The sequence below is a fragment of the Gorilla gorilla genome, chromosome 6, assembly GCF_029281585.2.
Source record: "Gorilla gorilla gorilla isolate KB3781 chromosome 6, NHGRI_mGorGor1-v2.1_pri, whole genome shotgun sequence".
NCBI classification, from domain to species: Eukaryota; Metazoa; Chordata; class Mammalia; order Primates; family Hominidae; genus Gorilla; species Gorilla gorilla.
Genome location: NC_073230.2, coordinates 138,960,456 through 138,981,204, shown reverse-complemented (window position 1 = coordinate 138,981,204; position 20,749 = coordinate 138,960,456). Strand labels below are relative to the sequence as shown.

At 40.1% G+C, this 20,749-nt stretch overlaps 1 protein-coding gene across 2 annotated transcripts in view; it reads left to right on the top strand.

Moving 5' to 3' along the window:
* UBE2H (ubiquitin conjugating enzyme E2 H) overlaps positions 1-20,749 on the top strand; it is a 119,264-nt gene that overhangs the window by 52,957 nt on the left and 45,558 nt on the right. For both annotated transcript variants that reach the window (XM_019031231.4, XM_019031233.4), the window contains exons 2-3: positions 16,877-16,953; positions 18,212-18,286. In XM_019031231.4, the coding sequence (XP_018886776.1) occupies positions 16,877-16,953; positions 18,212-18,286 (152 nt within the window). The remainder of the gene's footprint in view (positions 1-16,876; positions 16,954-18,211; positions 18,287-20,749) is intronic.

Here is a 20,749-nt window from a genome sequence, read left to right as displayed (position 1 = left end):
ATTGGCTAGGCTGGTCTCGTACTCCTCACCTCAATTGATCTGCCTGCCTCCGCCTCCCAAAGTGCTGGATTTACAGGTGTGAGCCATGGCGTCCAGCCCTGTGGGGGCACAGATTTAGAAGTACAAATACTTTTTAAGTGTTTGAGATGTAGGTAAAATACTACTCCTTGTTGTTTGATTAAGTGATGCCGTATCAGACTAAACTCTGTCCTTATTTTTGGTTTTTTCTGATCAGGTTCTGGAGTTAACCTGTCTCACAGGTTAGGTGAGATTTAATTGATTAGCCTTCTCTTTGAGGTAGTTGATGAAAAGTGCTTCATATCTTAGTTTTTGTTCATGAATCCTGAGCCCATGCACGTGTTGTGTTAGGCAAGAAGGAACAGTAGAGCGAATCCCTGTGAAAAGCATGCTTTTCTCCATGGGTCACCTAGCCAGGGCTCTGTTGGATTGGTGAACAGCATGAGAGAAAAAAAGCACTGGGCAATTTGAGCTGCATTTGGCAATTGAGGTGGTGTTTAAAGGTGAACTTTATTTTACTATAAAAGCTTTAATACTGGTGTTGGTGAGAGCATGAGGGAAACAGGTCTCCTTATGTGATGGTAGTTAGAAAGTAACTGGATGCAACTTTTTTGAAGGATATTTAAGCATTATATGTCAAAATTAGGTATACAGCCCTTTGAATAGAAGTTCCACTTCTAGAAATTGCAAACAGATACTTGAAAAAGTATACCAACAGACATGTACTGGGATGTTTATTGTAACTAATAGCAAAACAAAACAAAACAAAAAAGCAGCAGACAACAGCCTTCCTATTCACTAATGGATATGAAATTACGGATAGGTAAATTATGGTATATTGACATTATACAAGCACTAAAAAAAGGAGCTTAGATCTATATGTCCTCAAACATATCCTCCATAGATGTATGGGCAGAGGTATTTACAGAACAGTTTGTACCTACATGTCTTTGTGTATGTGATGACGTGGATGTGTGTGTATATAAACATCTCTATGGAAAGTGCATAAGCAATGGTAGTATCTAGGCAGTGGGACTAGAAGTTGCGGGGTGGAAAGGCTATTTTAAGCCCCAGTCGTGTTTTTAAAAGACAAGAAAAAAAAAAAAAGGCCTGCAACTCAACACTTGATCTGATGAGGTTATTTGGTTGTATTGAGGGTGCTCTTGTGTCTTTCAGGAGAGATTCTCCTCTGCACTGTGCCCTCTGATTGCACCAGCACATCTCACATGGTGGCACCTGAGCCTATCAGTTCTACTTGTCTCCGTGGTGCAAACACAAGAGAAGGAAACTCAATAGTTTTTTCACCTTTTCAATGTCAAGTTTTCTTACTATATATACATCCACTGTTGTATATGTGTCTAGGTTTGTTTTCTGTTTTGCTAAATAGCTTGATTTTTTCCATATTATTCAGTTCTTCAGGAAGTACTACTCCTTATGAGAAACTTGATTTTTAATTTCCTTCTCATACTTCATAACAATACAGCCTTTATTCTTATTGTTGATGCATATTTAAATCTAAACTTCTACTTAAGTGATTAGGTTGGTTTCTTTTATACCGTTTATCACTTCATATGTCCTAATTGTACCTGACAGATCATATCTTAACTGTATGTTAATCATTTCTGTTGGTCTTGAGCTAGCAGTTTTGCTAATATGGCAGGATGGCTTTTTCTCTGAGATCTATCACCTGTTAGTAGTATGATGCTGAAAATAGCTCTACCACTCTTGTTGTATCACATTTCACACCTAGATACAGTCTACTTTCACCTCCCTTGACTTTCCAGGGTTTTCTTGCTTATTTACTCATATTGGTGTGATTTTCTTATGGTAGGGTGTTTCTTTAACAGCAATTTTTTTCCATAAAATAATTCGTTTCTTTTGCTTATTTTCACTATGGGTTTTTTTAAAAAGCAGCATTCCAGTTTTTGTTGAAAGTTTTTTATCCCACTTCTTTCATCCTAAATGTTGATAAAGATAATAAATACAGGCAGCTTATAATAGCTATTTGAACATATTATCAAATAAGGTATTTTCCTGTTAACTACACTTCTGTATAGTTTTTAAGCAGAATTTCAATCAAGAAGACACTATTTTTCTATATCTCTTTAGATTACTTTTTGATTTTTTTAAACACTGTTTATACAAGTTTTTATCAAACTTCCAACAGATAATGGGTACTGCCTCTCATAAATCCTCCAAAGGGACAATGGAAACTGGGCCCAGTTGAATAAAGGCATATTCATTTGTTTTGGAACGCAGAGTTCTCTGCATGTAGATTGCATTTAGCATTCTGTCTAGTGTATCCATCTGTAGTTTTGCTTTTTTCAGAATAAAACCTTGACAGTAATTTTGAACCTGTTACTTTATTTCTTTTTGCATGTATTGCTTTTAAAAGGCCAAAGTCCAGTATTCTCTTCCCCTTTTTAAGTTTTATGAAATCAAGGTTAAATTGATATTAGTGCCACTTAATATTTGACACCTGCTATGCCTAATGAACTTGAAGTAGTAAAGGGAGCAGCAGGGGTCAGCCATTCATGTTATGCAAGATAACTGGAGAACGAGCAGACTATGATTAGAGCTTTAGACTGGTGGGTTCTAACCTCTTTATAAGAGCAAACTCATTATTTATATGTGCATATGTGTTACCTTTTCCTTTTTCCTCTGGATTTATAGGTATTTGAGTTTTAAGAATTTTCTTGAGATTATATTATAGAAGTCATTAAGATGGGGAATCAATCTCTAGAGACATAAACTGGTAATTAGCCGGTGTAGGGAAGGAAAGGAAGATGAGGCATGGTCTGGTTTGTGGACCTGGGTCTTCGAGTAAGTGGCTCCATGACTTTGGGGTGCGCTGAATGTAATGTAAGAGGAAGGGGATGATGGCATATCTGGCATCTCTTCCTGCACATTTTTTATGATCCATTATTCACACTTTGATCATCTTTATCTGCTGAATGGGTACCACAGCTTGGTATTTATTAATTATCACCCACCACTCTACAGAGGTAACTATTTGTCACTATGAAGAATGCCAAAGAAAATATTTCCTCGTAAAATTTAACTGCTTACTGTGAATGATTCATAAATGCCTGATTAAAAGGTCTGTGAGTAGAGATTTTTATGCACTGACTTAGCTAAATGCTATCTTCATTGAGTGGCATTGCAGTCTATATGTCAAGTTAGAGTAAAAACTGTATTTAAAATGGAAAAACAAAAATGGGCCAGGCAAGGTGACTCACACCTATAATCCCAGCACTTTGGGAGCCTGAGGTAGAAGGATCACTCGAGACCAGTAGATTGAGACTAGTCTGCGCAACACAAGGAGACCTCATCTATACAAAAAATAAAAAATGAGCCGGATGAGCTGATGCATGCCTGTAATCCAGGCTACTGGGGTGGCTGAGGTGGGAGGATCATTTGAACCTGGGAGGGTCGAGGCTGCCGTGAGCTGAGCTGGGATCTCGCCACTGGACTCCAGCCTGGGCAACAGAGTGAGACCCTGTTTCAATCAATCAGTAAATAAATAAATACAATGAAAATAAAATGAAAAATGGAAGCAGTGTTCTTAAAGATTTTTTTTTTTTTTTTTTGAGACTGAGTCTCACTCTGTTACCCAGGCTGGTGTGCAGTGGTGTGATCTCGGCTCACTGCAACGTCTGCCTCCTAGATTCAAGCGATTTTCCTGCCTCAGCCTCCAGAGTAGCTGGGATTACAGGTGCCTGCCACCACGTCCAGCTAATTTTTTGTGTTTTTTAGTAGAGACGGGGTTTCGCCACGTTGGAGGCTGGTCTTGAACTCCTAACCTCAGATGATCTACCTGCCTTGAATCCCAAAGTGCTGGGATTACAGGCATGAGCCGTGACGCCCAGCCAAGATTTTTCAAAGAACACTGGAAACTTGAATACCAAAGGCACTACATAGATACTCCATAAAGTCATATTAAATTTAGCTTTTTATTGAGAAGTTGCTTTGTGTTGAGCACTTTGAGTGGTATAGCAAAGACACATACAGCCCAAAAGGGGAAGCAGGATTTTTTCTGTTGTTTTTTTCTGAGACAGAGTCTTGCTTTGTCGCCCAGGCTGTAGTGCAGTGGCGCGATCTCAACTCACTGCAAGCTCCACCTCCCGGATTCACGCCATTCTCCTGCCTCAGCCTCCCAAGTAGTTGGGACTACAGGCACCCGGCTAATTTTTTTGTATTTTTGGTAGAGACGGGGTTTCACTGTGTTAGCCAGGATGGTCTCGATCTCCTGACCTCGTGATCCACCCGCCTTGGCCTCCCAAAGTGCTGCCATTACAGGTGTGAGCCACCGTGCCCGGCCTAGTAGGATGTTTTTAAATAGATATTTTGGGGAGGGGGAGTTGGGGGGAAGAAATAAATAGATGTTTTCATTAGGATTTTGCAGAGGGCCACCTGATTATTTGTATGTCTTTGTATCATTTACGGGGAAATTATATGTTGCCTATGACTTGGAAGTTTTCAAGGTGAGTTGCTGTTGTCATTTTTAAGGTTGTGATTTGTTTTCCTTGTCTTGCCAGCCTCCTGTGATTAGGTAGGTTCTGCCTTTGGAATGACAAGGTTCTTCCTGCCTGTTTTTCTCATGTGCGCAATGGTTTCATCTCCCCTCCACCCTTAGAATTTGCAGGTCTAGGTCTTCCGCCTGTGCTTCCCTTCATGCCATAGCCCCCATGTGACAGGTGCTAGAGACTGTGTGACAGCCATAACTAAATGCCACTTGGGACTTCTGCACAGCATGTCAGATGCACAGCTCATTGTTTGCCTCCAGGCCTACAGTTAACCAGGAAAGATTTTTGTTGTCTAATTATTTTATAATTTCCTGAGAGCAGAAAAAGTGGATTTTAATTAAGTACCAGATGTCTTTTAAGGTCCTACCTTCTAAAAGTTTTCCAAAAAGTTTTTAAAACAATTTTTCTAGATTTGGAATTTCATTGTGGACTTGTTAATATCTCTGAAGTGTCTCATGTCTTGAGAATCTTGCAGGACTTTATTCTCTGCAGTTCAATCCAAGTTTGCAGATTTTAAACTGAATGCTTGACTAGCTGTTGGTTATTTGACAGTGAGTGTCAATCTTTCCATAGAAGTAGGATGTACTTTGAGAAAAGAAGTTAAAAAAAAAAATGATGGGTATGGGCTGGGCGCGGTGGCTCAGGCCTGTAATCCCAGCACTTTGGGAGGCTGAGGCCAGTGGATCACCTGAGTTCAGGAGTTTGAGACCAGCCTGGCCAACATGGTGAAACCCATCTCTACTAAAAATACAAAAAATTAGCCGGGTATGGTGGCGTGTGCCTGTAATCCCAGCTACTTGGGAGGCTGAGGCAGGAGAATCACTTGAACCCGGGAGGTGGAGGTTGCAGTGGGCCAAGATCATGCCATTGCACTCCAGCTTGGGCAACAAGAGCAAAAACTCCATTTCAAAAAAAAAAAAAAAAAAAAGATGGGATTAGATATGAAACAAAAGCACATCATTTATTTATTTAGAGACAAGGTCTTGTTCTGTTGCTCAGGCTGGAGTGCAGTGGCGTGATCATGGTTCACTGCAACCTCGACCTCCTGGGCTCAAGGGATCCTCCCGAGTAGCTGGGACTACAGGCGCATGCCACCATGCCCAGCTAATTTTTTTATTTTTTGTAGAGATGGCATTTCACCATATTGCCCAAGCTGGTCTCAGAGTTCTAAGCTCAAAAGATCTGCCTGCTTTCACCTTCTAAAATGTTGGAATTACAGGCGTGAGCCACTGCACCTGGTCCCATTTATTATTTTATTTTTTTGAGACAGAGTTTCTGTTGCCAGACTGGAGTGCAGTGGCACGATCTCAGCTCACCACAACCTCTGCCTCCCAGGCTCAAGCAGTTCTCCTGCCTCAGCCTCCCAAGTAGCTGGGATTATGGGTGTGTGCCTCCATGCCCTGCTAATTTTTGTATTTTTAGTAGAGACAGGGTTTTGCCATGTTAGGCTAGTCTTGAACTCTTGACCTCAGGTGATCCGCCTGCCTCGGCCTCCCAAAGTGCTGGGAGTACAGGTGTGAACTACCGTGCCAGGCCCAAAAGTAGGCTTTTGATTAACCCTTTAGGAGTTAAGAGAGTAATATGCTATTTAGCTAATATACTGCTAATTTATATACATGCATTTGTACATTATGTAAATTTGTAATTTTCAGTTGCAAGTAAGCAAATATGCACTATTGCCATAAAACAGCAAAGCAGTCAAGTTTGTTTATTAAGGAGCTATTGATATTTCATCGATAGCCTTCTAGCTTCTAAATATTTTAAAGTGCGTAACTGAAGTTGGAATTTCTCTCAAAATCTTATTTTTGTTTTGACTATATTTCCTTGCTCTCAAGATGTTATCATTATTTTTCCCTATTTCCCTTCACTTTTCTCTCTCTGAAACTGTTTCTGCAATTGGATCGTTTCTGACTTTGACTGTCTGACTTTGTAAATCTGCTTTTAAAAATATTTTGTTGGGGATGGGGGTGTGGTACTTAGATTTCTTATCTTTCTGATAAACCTGTCTTTAAATGTTTCTATGAGTCTTAATTTTTCTTTGAAAATTTTTTACTCTATTATTTGGAAGTCTGGAGGAATAATACATTCAGGGAAAAGCCAAGTTATAGTGATGATTTTCCTATTTAAGTAACATTTACTTGGTTTTTGCCTATGTTTGGCTTGTGACATAGAAAGTCTAAGTGAAGCATAACACTAGAGAAGAAAAATTTCCTCTCCTAAGGCTAGGCTGATTTAGTCTGCTAGGTGGTAATGAACCTGCTTGCCATTTAACCTTACTCGTACCGGTTGACTCTGTAAAATTTTAAAACTGTATGTTACTCTTTACTCCTAAGATAATGGGTCTTTAAGTATTCAGGGTACCATAGTAAGTTGCCAGATTTTTTTTGCTTCTGGGCAGTACATATTTATTTTGAAATGGCTATTTTTAAATAAGTGATACTTCCCTTATTCAGAAGCTGTTTGACAGCTTTAGCCAACTAATTTAGTTGTAAACCTGCTAAAAGTTACATATTTTATTGATTGGAGAGTGTCTTTCTTAGGATATATTTACCCTTTTTTTTTTTTTAAACATAAAGTAATCTCATGAACTTCGGTTATCTGATTTTTCTAGCCTACTATAGATACATTTTAAAGGATAGTAGCCCAGTGTCATCTCCCAAACATAGCTAAAGGTTAAGAACAAAGAGAAACTAGGAAAAGAACCTCTCAATGCAAGGACTTTAGCATAACAGTATGGGAAATTTTCTACAGCAAAAAATAAGTATATTCCTTATTTGTTCCTAAGGGTATCCTTGTATTTTGTAGTACAGTATAGCAACTGTTATTCATAATGATGACCCAGCATCAAGAAAGGGTGTAGTTGGCCGGATGCGGTGGCTCATACCTGTAATCCCAGCACTTTGGGAGGCCGAGGTGGGCGGATCACGAGATCAGGAGATTGAGACCATCCTGGCTACGGTGAAACCCCGTCTCTACCAAAAATACAAAAAATTAGCTTGGCGTGGTGGCGGGCGCCTGTAGTCCCAGCTGCTTGGGAGGCTGAGGCAGGAGGATGGCGTGAACCTGGGAGGCGGAGCTTGCAGTGAGCCCAGATCACACCCCTACGCTCCAGTCTGGGCAACAAAGCAATACTCCGTCTCAAAAAAAAAAAAATGGTGTAGCATGTTTTTTTAGTATTCTGCTTAAGAATGTAGGAAAAAAACTAAAACACACACACACACACACACAAACTACATTATAAACTTTGAATTTTAGTTTTGTGGCAATTCATTTAGGTAAAGTGTGTGTTTGTTTTTTTTGTTTTTTTGTTTTTGGAGACAGTCTCGCTCTGTAGCCCAGGCTGAGTGCAGTGGCATGATCTCGGCTCACTGCAACCTCTGCCTCCCTGTTCAAGCAGTTCTACTGTGTCAGCCTCCCAAGTAGCTGGGATTACAGGCACGTGCCACCATGCCCAGCTAATGTTTGCATTTTTACTAGAGGTGGGGGTTTCACCATGTTGGCCAGGCTGGTCTTGAACTCCTGACCTCATGATCCGCCCACCTTGACCTCCCAAAGTGCTGGGATTATAGGTGTGAGCTACCATGCCTGGCCTATTTATGTTTACATTAAAAAAATTAAGTTCCTGTTGTGTCAGCTGCTGGGCCTGGTACCTTTGGATATACAGTATTTCATTTAATTTTCCACAATTCTGTGAGTGAGGTAATGTCCCTTCCCTGCATCCCCTCCCCCTTTGTTTAGAGATTAAGAAACAGGCTCAGATTTAGCCACGTGCAGTGGCGCATGCCTGTAATCCCAGCTATTTAGGAGGTTGAGGCAGGAGACTCTCTTGAACTGGGGAGGCAGAGGTTGCAGTGACATTGTAGCAACGTTGGAGCTTTCTACTGGCTCTGCCAGGTCTGTTCAGCTGTGAAGGCCTGTGAGGGCTCTGTTTAATGTCCCATGATTCATATGGCTGTTACCTTAGTTGAGGTCTTGAATATTTCTTTCCTACTCTTTTGCTTTAACTCTGCTTATTCCCACCTTCAGCCAGTCCTACACACCACAGTTGGGTTATCTTTGTAAAGCACAGGTAGATGCACTGTGCATGGAATACTGTTTCCCTGTTTGCCAGATAAAATCCACACTTCGGAGCCCTCCGTAATCTGGTCTCGGCCTACTTTCTAGTATTCCCTGGGGTCCGCTCATCAAAATAAAAATGTATTGTTCTCAGTTTCCTGAATCAGTTCTATACTAAATCTTTGCATTAAATTCCTTCTCCCACCTCGACATGTCCAAATCACACTCTGTTTAGGACATTTTGTAAGTCCTTACCTTCCATAGCAGACCATCCCTATCCCTCCCTCCGGGCTGGAAGAAATCTCTCCTACTCTAAGCTATAGTAGTACTTTATGCAAACTCTTTCTGTACTTCTTAATGAACAGATCTCGTGTTCCCTTGCTAGACTTCAAACTTCTGGAAGGCAGTCTCTGTGTAAGAGTAGTTTTTGTGGCTGGGCGTGGTGGCTCATGCCTATAACCCTAGCACTTTGGGAGGCTGAGGTGAACGGATCACTTGAGGTCAGGAGTTCAAGACCAGCCTGGCCAATAAGGTGAAACTCCGTCTCTACTGAAAATACAAAAAATTAGCCAGGTGTGGTGCCAGGCGCCTGTAATCCCAGCTACTCGGGAGGCTGAGGCAGGAGAATGGCTTGCACCTGGGAGGCGGAGATTGCAGTGAGCTGAGATCAGGCCACTGCACTCCAGCCTGGGCGACAGAGTGAGACTCTGTCTCAAAAAAAAAAAAAAAAAAGGGTCTTGCTATGTTGCCCAGGCTGGTCTCAAACTCCTGGGCTCAAAACAATCCTCCCACCTCAGCCTCCTAAAGTGCTAGGATAACAGTCGTGAGCCACTGCAATGGTCCCTAAATCTTTATGCATATGAATTTCATCACTGATAGCAGCCCACTTCCCATTGTCTTTTCTCAATGCCACTTTTCTTTTTTTCTTTACTTAGCAAACCTTTCCTAAGATAATGCTTATTTTCTGAATAGCTTTTATTTCTGCCATTCAATTTCTCTTTTGAATAAAAGGCTTCCCCCTCTTCATTTGAAGAACATTAAAAACCCTTAAAAATTTTTTCAGCTTCTTATTTCAATCAGGAGCCTTTCTATTGGACATGACCATTTTTCCTTGTAGTTTAAGAGCTTTGATTAGGATGTTGCCCAGAGGCTGTTTGTCATGGATATACAGACACATGCTTGTCTTTCTTCCATGTGATTGAATTTTTCATAGACATCCTTATGAAACCACTTGAACTTGTTTCCTTCAGAATGTTAGCAGAGTATGCTTCTCTTTCAATGTAAAGTCTTTGGTTTTTTTGTTTTTGTTTTTGTTTTGTTTTGTTTTTTGAGATGGAGTTTCATTCTTGTTGCCCAGGCTGGAGTGCAATGGTGTGATCTCAGCTCACCGTAACTTTGGCTCACCATAACCTCCGCCTCCCGAGTAGCTGGGATTACAGGCATGTGCCACAACGCCTGGCTAATTTCGTATTTTTAGTAGAGGCGGGGTTTCTCCATGCTGGTCAGGCTGGTCTCAAACTCCCGACCTCAGGTGATCCGCCCGCTTTGGCCTCCCAAAGTGCTGAGATTACAGGCGTGAGCCACCTCGCCCAGCCAGTCTTTGCTTTCTTAAATACTGGATCACTTGCTATTTTTTGTCTTCTTCAAACTGTCGCACCTCAGGAAAACTTAGATTGTTTCATAAATGTTCAAGAGAGGCCAGGCATGGGCCTCATTAATAGTATCACCTTTAGCTGGGCGTGGTGGCTCACTCCTGTAATCCCAACACTTTGGGAGGCTGAGGCAGGTGGATCACAAGGTCAGGAATTCAAGACCAGCCTGACCAACATGGTGAAACCCTGTCTCTACTAAAAATACAAAAATTAGCCGGGTGTGGTGGTGCGCACCTGTAATCCCAGCTACTCGGGAGACTGAGGCAGGAGAATCGCTTGAACCTGGGAGGCCGAGGTTGTGGTGAGCTGAGATCGTGCGACTGCACTTCAGCCTGGGTGGCAGAGCAAGACTCCATCTCAAAAAAAAAAAAAAAAAAAAAAGTTCAAGAGAGCTCTAGTAGCTAAATTCTAGTTCTAGTTCTTGTTCTTAGCTCTAGTAGCTAAGCTTTATGCCTCTACAAAGCTAAACTTTTGATGATAACTATGTTATTAGGTTTTAAAGAACTTTTACTGTATTATGGAAAACTTAAATGTAAAACAAAAATAGTGAGAACAGTGTAACAAATCACATGTGCCACGGGGACTCGATCATTAACATAGGATTCAATCATTAACGTTGCCGGCCCTCTACTGTTTCTTCTACACCTCTTCTACCCACACTGGGTTATTTACTAGCAAATCCTAGAAACATTTTTATTAGTAAATATTTCCATTTATGTCTCTAAAAGAGAAGGATTCCTTGTAAACATATCCCCCCAAAGCACTATTTTTGTGATACTTACATATTAATGGATTAACAGACATATCTTTTTTTTTTTTTTTTTTTACAAAAAAAAAACCAAAAAACAAAAAAACAGGTAGTGAAAGTTGCCAAGTTTCTTCAGCTTTCCTAGTGTGACTCATCTCCAGGAGAGTAGGAAACAGGTGGGTCTGAACACAGAAATCCACATGACTTGCTTCTGCCCTCTGCACAGAAGCGCGTTCTTTATGCCAGGACCTCATTCCCTTCCACACAGCTCAGGGAGGGCACTCTTTTATTTTATGAACTTGTTATCAGTAAATTTAGGACTCAGTGGTCCCTGAATCCTTGGTCCTTGACCTATTATTGTCAGTCCTTAAGGCCCAGACTTCGCCTTTGGCTTCCTTTCTGGAAAATTTCAGAACTGTATAAAAATCACTTGTAAAACTCTGATAGACACATTTTGCCAAGAATGTCATTTATCTCTTGACAGTTTGGCATTTGCCTTTAAATATTAGATTGTGTAATCATAATGGCATTCCAGGAAAATAATGTGGTAGGTGGCTGGCACTTTAAAAAGTGAAATGGACTTGGGTTCTTGGGAATGTTAATCATTATTCTACACAAAATGGTGATACCCCTTAATAGTGAAATGCTAAGTGGGTATAAAGCAGCATTTGTGAATAAGATCAAAAAAGGTGAGTATAAAATGTGATTTATGGGTTTATTTAACGAGTTTTTACCAGAACAGTGTCTGAAGGATATTTTATATTTTTAAGCTGTGAAACAGAGGAAGTAATGAGGAATCTTCTAGTGAGTCCCACCAGTCTCCCAGCCTGACCAGCACATCCAGAAATCGATCATTATTTTTGTCATTTTAACCTGCCTTCTTAGTGCCTTCCTTGCCCTTGACTTTGCAGCAGAGAGGAGAAAGAAACTCCTGGTCTCTCCCATAAATACACATGGTAACAGCAGTGAAGTAATTATTACATATTTTGTGGCAAGTCATTCATTCAGTGGTGATGGAATGGCTTATTTTTAATGCAGTGTTTTTCTTTAGACTAAACCTAAATTCTTTTTTCTGTCTCATTTAGTGCCTGTCCATTCCAAGGCAGCATAAAGTTAGCATAGCTTCTCATTTTACTGGTTTGGTAAAAGTTTTAAAGGTTTAGTTCAGTTTGCTTTTGGGTTTTCATGTGAGGTAGACTATGAGAACTCTTTAATTTATGATGTGATATATAATTAAGGACAATCCCATTGTATCTGGCATGTGGGCTATTACTGGGGATCATGGGAAAGAGAAGGCTTGAAGGATCTTCTTTATAAAATACATGTAAGTATGGACTGAATTCCAAACAAACCACAAAATGGAAGGAACCTCGTTTTATCGCACCCAGGTAAAGGATAGAAAAGGTATCTTCAGTTTTCCCAGAAGCAACATCCACGAGGACAACTCGTAACTTTAAATGATTAAAAGTAATTGCGGTAGATCAGTGTCATTCATAGCAAATTAGTTCTGATCCGTGGAGAATGCTGCATCTGTGGATTTTTATGTTATAAAATTAGTTTAAGACTTCTTTTGTTAAACTCGTTTAATCTTCTGCACTACTCTGTTCTTTCATTATCCTTGTCAGTTTTAAGGGCTGGAATATCTTTGTACAACTAAATTCAGTTGACTTCTTCTGGATACCCAAGTTGAACAGACACATATATTAGTGGAGCTCTGGTTGGAAAGAGGACGCCAGTACACACTATTAGTAGCCTACTGCATATGGTTTGTGTTTTCTGCCTTTTTTTTTTTTTAAGAGAAGTTCTCTCTCTCTCAGGCTGGAGTGGAGTGGCACAATCATAGCTCACTGCAGCCTCAAACTCCTAGGCTCAAACAATCTTCCTGCCTTAGGCCTTCCAAAGTGCTGGGATTATAGGCATGAGCCAGTGCAGCCAGCCACCTATTGTATAAATGGCTTATAAGTCATTTCACCTGGCTAGGCATGGTGGCTCACGCCTGTAATCCCAGAACTCTGGGAAGCCGAGGTGGGAGGATCACTTGAGCCCAAGAGTTCAAGACCAGCATGGGCAAAGAGAGAGACCCTGTCTCTACAAAAACTAAAAAAATTAGCTGGGTGTGGTGGTGCCTGCTGTAGGCCCAGCTAGGGGGAAGTAGAGGTGGGAGGATCACTGGGAGGTAGAGACTGCAGTGAGCCATGATCATGCTACTGCACTGTAGCCTGAATGACAGAGTGAGACCCTATCTCAAAAAAAAAAAATGGTAACTAATTTGTTGAACCAGTTTCTTATTGATAAATGTTTAGACCGTTTCCATTTTTAAACTTCAAATATTCCAGGAAACATATATGCAGATTTATCAGAAACACTTACTTTTGTAAACTTTTTATTAAAGAATAACGTATATACAAAAAGTAGAGAAATTTTTTTTTTTTTTTGAGACGGAGTCTTGCTCTGTCGCCCAGGCTGGAATGCAGTGGCACATTCTTGGCTCACTGCAAGCTCCACCTCCCGGGTTCACGCCATTCTCCTGCCTCAGCCTCCCAAGTAGCTGGGACTACAGGCACCCGCCACCATGCTCGGCTAATTTTTTGTATTTTTAGTAGAGACGGGGTTTCACCGTGTTAGCCAGGATGGTGTCGATCTCCTGACCTCGTGATCCACCTGCATCGGCCCCCCAAAGTGTTGGGATTACAGGTGTGAGCCACCACGCCTGGCCAAAGTACAGAAATTTTTATTATTTTTTTATTTAGTTTTTTGAGACAGTCACACTGTCACCCAGGCTGGACTGCAGTGGTGCAATTTTGGCTCACTGCAACCTCTGCCTCCTGGGTTCAAGTGATTCTGCTGCTTCAGCCTCCCAAGTTGTTGGGATTATAGGCGCGTACCACCACGCCTGGCTAATTTTTGTAGAGAAATTATTTTTGTAGTTCATTGATGAAATCTGTAAAACCCATACATTATGTGTATCAATTCATTCTTTTTTCTTTTTTTAAGTTATATTTTTTTGAGACAGAGTCTCACTCTGTTGCCCAGGCTGGAGTACAGTGGTGCAATCTCAGCTCTCTGCAACTTCTGCCTTCCAGATTCAAGCGATTCTCCTGCTTCAGCCTCCTGAATAGCTGGGACTACAGGCACCAGCCACCACGCCCAGCTAATTTTTGTGTTTTTAGTAGAGAGAGGGTTTCACCATGTTGGCCAGGCTGGTCTCAAACTCCTGATCTCCAGTGATCCGCCTGCCCTGGCTCCCCACAGTGCTGGGATTACAGGCGTGAGCCACTGTGCCCAGCCTATTTTTCTTTTTTAATGCTTTGTAATTTTCTTTTGGGTGACTATACTACAGCTTATTCTTTTTGCCATTGATGAACGTTTGGATTGTCTCTAATTTTTGGATGTTACAAATAGTCCTGTGAACATTCTTAAACATGGGTTTCGGTGAACGTAACCGTCCATATGTATTGGGCGTATCTCCGGGAGTAGCGCTGACAGGCATAGGGTATGCATATGTGCAGGTTTAGTACTGCCAACAGTTTTTCAAAGTGGGTGAAACCATATCACACTCCCACCAGCAGTGTCTATTTTTAAAAAAATAACTTCATATAAGTGAAATTTGAATAAAAGAGTAAATTCATTTTAAGTTTTGGAATATAGTGCTGGATTTGTCCTCAGAAGTACTAATTCGTACTCCACTGAACACTAGATTTTATCCAGCCCTTTCGTTGTTTTCATTGTTTATAGTGAAGAAATATCTTTTTAAACTTCTTTAATGAATTGGACTTTTTTATACTTCAGTTTTACCCATTTCAGTTTTCTTGACTTGGATGTTCTGGCTTTTTCTTTGTTGGGGTATTTGTATTTTTTTCTTACTGCTTTGTAATAACTTATTTTTTAAATCCACATTTTTGTCTTCCTAGTTTATCCTTTGTCTTTTACACTATAGAAGTGTTTTCCATGTCTGTTTTCTTTAAGGGCTGTATTGTTGATATTTAATTTTATTTTAACTGGATTTGCCTTTTTTTATGTGACACAAGGATGCTTTTTTAAAAAAAGTTTTAAAACATTTTAAACATGTTATGCTTTTACTTATTACATTAACGTTAACTTTGGAATATTTTGCAGGATGTCAGAGGGTGGCTGGTCAGAGTAGGCATGCATGTGTCATTTGACCAAGCAAGAAATAAAGCCAGTTTTCCTATGTGGACAGTATTTAATCCTTTTAGTGTGCATGTTTCTAAGGTAGTAAGTTATCGTTTAGAAAAGAATTAGATCAAATTAGCCTAGACTGAACTATCTTATTTAAATACCTCTTGTGGATACTCAGGGCTCTTGAGCAAGGACTTTACCAAAATTACACCTGGCCTCTTGCAGTCAGTTCTGTGTCTCATTGGACACGGGCTTGGAGTGCCAAATATTTAATTTCAAATCTTTAAAAATATTTATTCTCTATGAGATTATTAAAACTTTTTAAATGTTTCTGTTTTGTATTAACAGTATATAATTTGCACTGCTGATGGAAAAATATGAGACCGGTCTATTGTGTTTTCCTTTTTCATGTTACAGTGGGATTTGAGAGCTTCCCAAAGCCTCTGTCACCTAAAATTCCTACTGAGAATCATTTTTGGATTTTACCGCAAAGCAGATACATAGAACAGATTTTAAGCGAGTAGTCCTTTCTTCTAATATGAATTAATTTGGTTTCTAGAATTGAATCTTAGCACCTTAAAGGGGCAAGAATCTCAGGGGTAGGTAAGTTTTAGAGGAAGGGAGCACAGCCATGTTACCCCTCTGTGATTAGAGCCCTGGAGCATACCAAACCTTGAGGCAAGTCTGAAGAAGGTGGAGTTTGGGGGGCAGTGAAAACAAATGCTATGGATAAGATCTGAAAAAATTTTTTTTGTTTTGTTGGTCTTTTGCATTTGGCAGTACTGCTTGTGGCAAGGTTGTATCATTAACTGTGTTGATTATTCCATAAGCCAAGGAGACAATTGTGGGAACTCTCCTTAGTAAATCCCTCGTTTTAGGAGCATAGCATTTCCAGTTTAGGGGAATTTGTATTTTGCTGAACATTTGAATTTGACTAAAGGGAATACTGGGTTTATATGACAGGCTCATTAGGGATAGATTGAGGAGGAGAGGGTAGAAAGGGAGAGAAAAGCTAAAATTAAGCGCCTATTATTCATGTATATTTTTTATTTTATTTTTGAGACTGAGTCTCACCCTGTCACCCAGGCTGGAGTGCAGTGATGCGATCTCGGCTCACTGCAACCTCCACCTCCCAAGTTCAAGCAATTCTTTTGCCTCAGCCTCCTGAGTAGCTGGGACTACAGGCATGCACTACCATGCCTGGGTAATTTTTGTATTTTGTAGTAGAGATGGGGTTTCACCATATTAGCCATGCTGGTCTCGAACTCCTGACCTCAGGTGAGCCACCCGCCTCGGCCTCCCAAAGTGTTGGGATTACAGGCGTGAGCCACTGCGTCTGGCCAGTTTTTTATGTATATAGGCAAAATGCAGTCTTACACATTTTACATGTTTAACCTGTCTAATCCTCACAGAAATCCTATGAAATGCTGTTTTCCCAAATTTGCAAAGAGAAAACAAAGACTCAGGGAGTAAATTGACATCATTTTGGCTAGGCTCAAAAACTCAGTAAATGGCATTCCTGGGATTTGAATGGCCGTCTCTGAATCCAAAGCTCATGCATATCTTCTTACAAGAGTATATATTGCCGCCTCCTAAACTACCAGAATTATTATGTATATTTTATCATTGTCATGCCAAATTTTGGTAACACTTTAAGTGGCATATGCCTGGGGTGTTACTGGTAATTCTGCCAGATACTGTATAGCCTGTGTAATTTCCTTTACCGTCCACCTTAGCATCGAGAGTAAACATGAGGTTACGATCCTGGGAGGACTTAATGAATTTGTAGTGAAGTTTTATGGACCACAAGGAAGTAAGTACATGTGTTGGTATGTGTTCTTCTATTACAGTCTTTTACTCTGTTTCTTAATAGAATATCAAAGACAGATGGTAGCATGCGTAGTTTCTGAAAAGCAAGTTTAGTTGGACTGCAGAACCAGTGAGGAAATCTTTCTCTTATCACAATCACTTTATATACAGTCGTCCCTTGATATCTGCAGGGGATTGGTTCCAGGACCACCTCATACCAAAATCCACAGATGCTCAAGTCCCTTTATAAGATGACATAGAATTTGCATGTAATCTACACACATCCTCCCATGTCCTTTAAATCACATCTAGATTACTTGTAATAGCTAACACAACGCAAATGTTATGTAAATAGTTGTTATACTGTATTTTATTTATTTATTTATTTATTTATTAAGTGATGGAGTCTCACTCTGTCACCCAGGCTGGAGTGCAGTGGCACGATTGTGGCTTACCGTAACCTCCACTTCCTGGGTTCAAGCAATTCTCCTGCCTCAGCCTTTGAAGTAGCTGGGACTATAGGTGCCTGCCACCACGCCCAGCTCATTTCTGTATTTTAGTAGAGACAGGGTTTCACCATGTTGGCCAGGCTGATCTCGAACTCCTGACCTCAGGTGATCCATCCGCCTCAGCCTCCCAAAGTGCTGGGATTACAGGCATGAGCCCCACCGCACTTGTCCTTTTTGGTATTTTTTTTGTGTTATTTTTAATTGTATTGTTATTTATTATTGTTTGGATTTTTTTTTCTCTAATATTTTTGATCTGTGGTTGGTTGAATCCAGGGGTGTGGAACCTGCAGATATAGAGGGCTGACTGTAGTTTTCTCTTTATCTCTATGTGACAGTACTAGACATGAGTTGTAAATTCTGGGTTTTGTTATGGATGGCCACGTGGATGGTTTCCAGGAAATGTTTTTTGTTGTTTTCTTTTTGGCCTTGGAGGGGGGATGAATATGGGGTTTATTGAGATAGGAGGGAAAGTAACATGGCTATTACTTACCAAATAATTGAATAGTGTTTAGTACTTTTGAAGAATCAAGTAAATTGCAGAATGAATCTGCTGATTTTTTAACTCTGGATCTTTCCAAGAAAAGTATCTTAATCTGAACATGGTACACCTATTGATTGTAATAGGTCCCTGACTCTTGAAGGAATTAATTTGGAAGGTTTTCAGAAGATTAGGGGATAATGTTTAATTTACACTCAGATTTATTTTCTAATTTGGAGATGTAGTTCTGATGAACATTTTTACTTTTATTTCAGCACCATATGAAGGCGGAGTATGGAAAGTTAGAGTGGACCTACCTGATAAATACCCTTTCAAATCTCCATCTATAGGTATGTGACTACTTGGTTTTTCTCCTTAGAGAGTTTTGAAATCTAAGGGGGAAAAATCTTACATTTCAGGGGAGGTAATTAATGCCAGAAATGGCTACGTAATTGAATTTTTCCTTTTTTGGCTTTGGTTAATTAATCAGTGACTTTTGGGGGGAACTTCTATAGTGTGTTAGAAGACGTTTAAATATACCCTTTGCATAATTATAATGACCATTACTTTAGATTTTTGTCTTTCAGTGTCAGATTAAACCAGCTTTAAGGCCCCACTGTTCTTTAAGCTGTTAGCAGGAAAATAATAAACATATCTTAAGTCTAATTTTGAATGCCAGATTGCAAGAATGAATGTTATATAGTATGTGTTTTAATCCTATCATTTTCAGAAATTCTCCCTAGATCCTACTTTGCTTTTTTGTTCACTCCAACTCTGGGTACCTTACAATTAAACGACCCTTTGCAGTCTTCCCACCTCCAGTCTTTTTAGCCCCCTAAACAGCAGAAGAAAGAATAGAAACCTCAGTGGGGTTGTACAAAGAGGTACTTTCTCCTCACCTTCATCTCCTTTTACCTTAATGGGTGATGTTATTTACCTGTCACCCCCATTAAGGCACCCAGTGACAGATCTATCTGATTGAAGGTGGACACCTTTAAATATTTGGAGACTGTAGAATGGTAGTAATTTAGTTAATTTAAGCCAGCTTTTTTTTTTTTGCTTCACTTTATACGTGTCTAAAATATTATAAAATATTGAACAATTTTAAGTAAGAACAATAAAATTGTAATATATTGAGCATTCTCTGAGAATCAGACTAAGCCTCATGTTCAGAATTGCCAGAGTTCAAACATTTTGCTACTGCTGTGGGCTGTCTTTTTTTTTTTTTTTTGAGACGGAGTCTGGCTCTGTCGCCCAGGCTGGAGTGCAGTGGCACGATCTCGGCTCACTGCAAGGTCCGCCTCCTGGGTTCATGCCATTCTTCTGCCTCAGCCTCCCGAGTAGCTGGGACTACAGGTGCCTGCCACCACACCCGGCTAATTTTTTGTATTTTTAGTAGAGACGGGGTTCCACTGTGTTAGCCAGGATGGTCTCGATCTCCTGACCTCGTGATCCGCCCGCCTCGGCCTCCCAGAGTGCTGGGATTACAGGCGTGAGCCATTGCGCCTGGCTGCTGTGGGCTGTCTTAAGAAGTAATGCCCGATATCCTGGAGTCTAGACCACTCCCTACTATACCCCCACTCCTAACCAGCTGAATCAGAAATTTCTTTCTTGCTATAGGGGCCTCTAAGTTTCAGCGTTGTGAATGGTAAAGTGGGACTGGAGCTGTGAGGTGTTGAGCCTTTGAGACAGCCCCCGAGCACATCTGACTTAGCACCTGTATAGGTGTAGAAACGTATACGCCTGTACACCTTCTCCTTTTGAGAGGGCTTTTCTGTTGTGTTGTGGTTCCCTGTCCCCAGTTTATTCATCTTCTAACTTTAGGGTGTTTCTGTCTACTCAGCCATTTAAAACTCTTATGTTGGTTAGTGATAGGACTTTAAAGCCTTTATAGAAGTCCATGCAAGTTCATTCAGATACATTTCATAAATACCTGTTTACCTAAAGGCTAAAAACTGGCATGCTAAGTCTAGTTTTGTTAACCCCACATTCCTAGTCAGAAAGGAAACAATAGAGCTTGTTGAAACTAAGAGTGAACTTATAGAAATGCAATTTCATATCCTGTAGAAATGTTATTTCTCAGACCTTAATGTATTTTTCTAGATAATATGATTATCTCATCATAACTTTCTAGGTAATAATGTCTAAACTTTAGGCATTGCTTGTTTATTAACTAATGACACAAAAAGCCTCCACGCTTTCTTAAATTAATGATGCAATATGAAATTTGGTTGGGACAGATGACTAAGCTAATTTAACTTCTTCATAATTGTTTCTTTTGCCTTTCTGTGTGCTTTCAGGACTTGATAATGCCTACTAATGTGTATCATCTTCTGTTTGGAAAGTAGATTTAGCTGAAATATTTGTACAAGCTGTTCTTGTTTCCTCTAGAGGAAGGTTGCATAAGAGAGTTTCAATCAGTTGTGCGGGGTGACCCATTTTCAGGTCGTCAACAATGTAATTACTGTTGAGATGTGCTTTAAGCATTCAGAAAGGTTGTGGCTCACTTAGAAAAGGCAAGGATTCCTTTTTGAGTTGTGTAGATGTAAAATTATACAGAAGGGTGAGGAGGTAAGATCAACCCAATCTCAACATTCTTTTAAAATCTTGCCCCTGTTGTATCTGGGTAGGTGTAGTGTTCTTCCTGAGCCAAATTTTGAGCTTTTAAACAATAAGCTGTGCAAATTTAGATCAAACATCTTTAATGCTTGGCTCTTGGAATTTTGCAGTGTCTATGTACTTTGTTCTATTTTGTGTGTTTTATGTATGGATGTGTATTTTAATTGTATAAATGACCCATATCCATTAGAGCA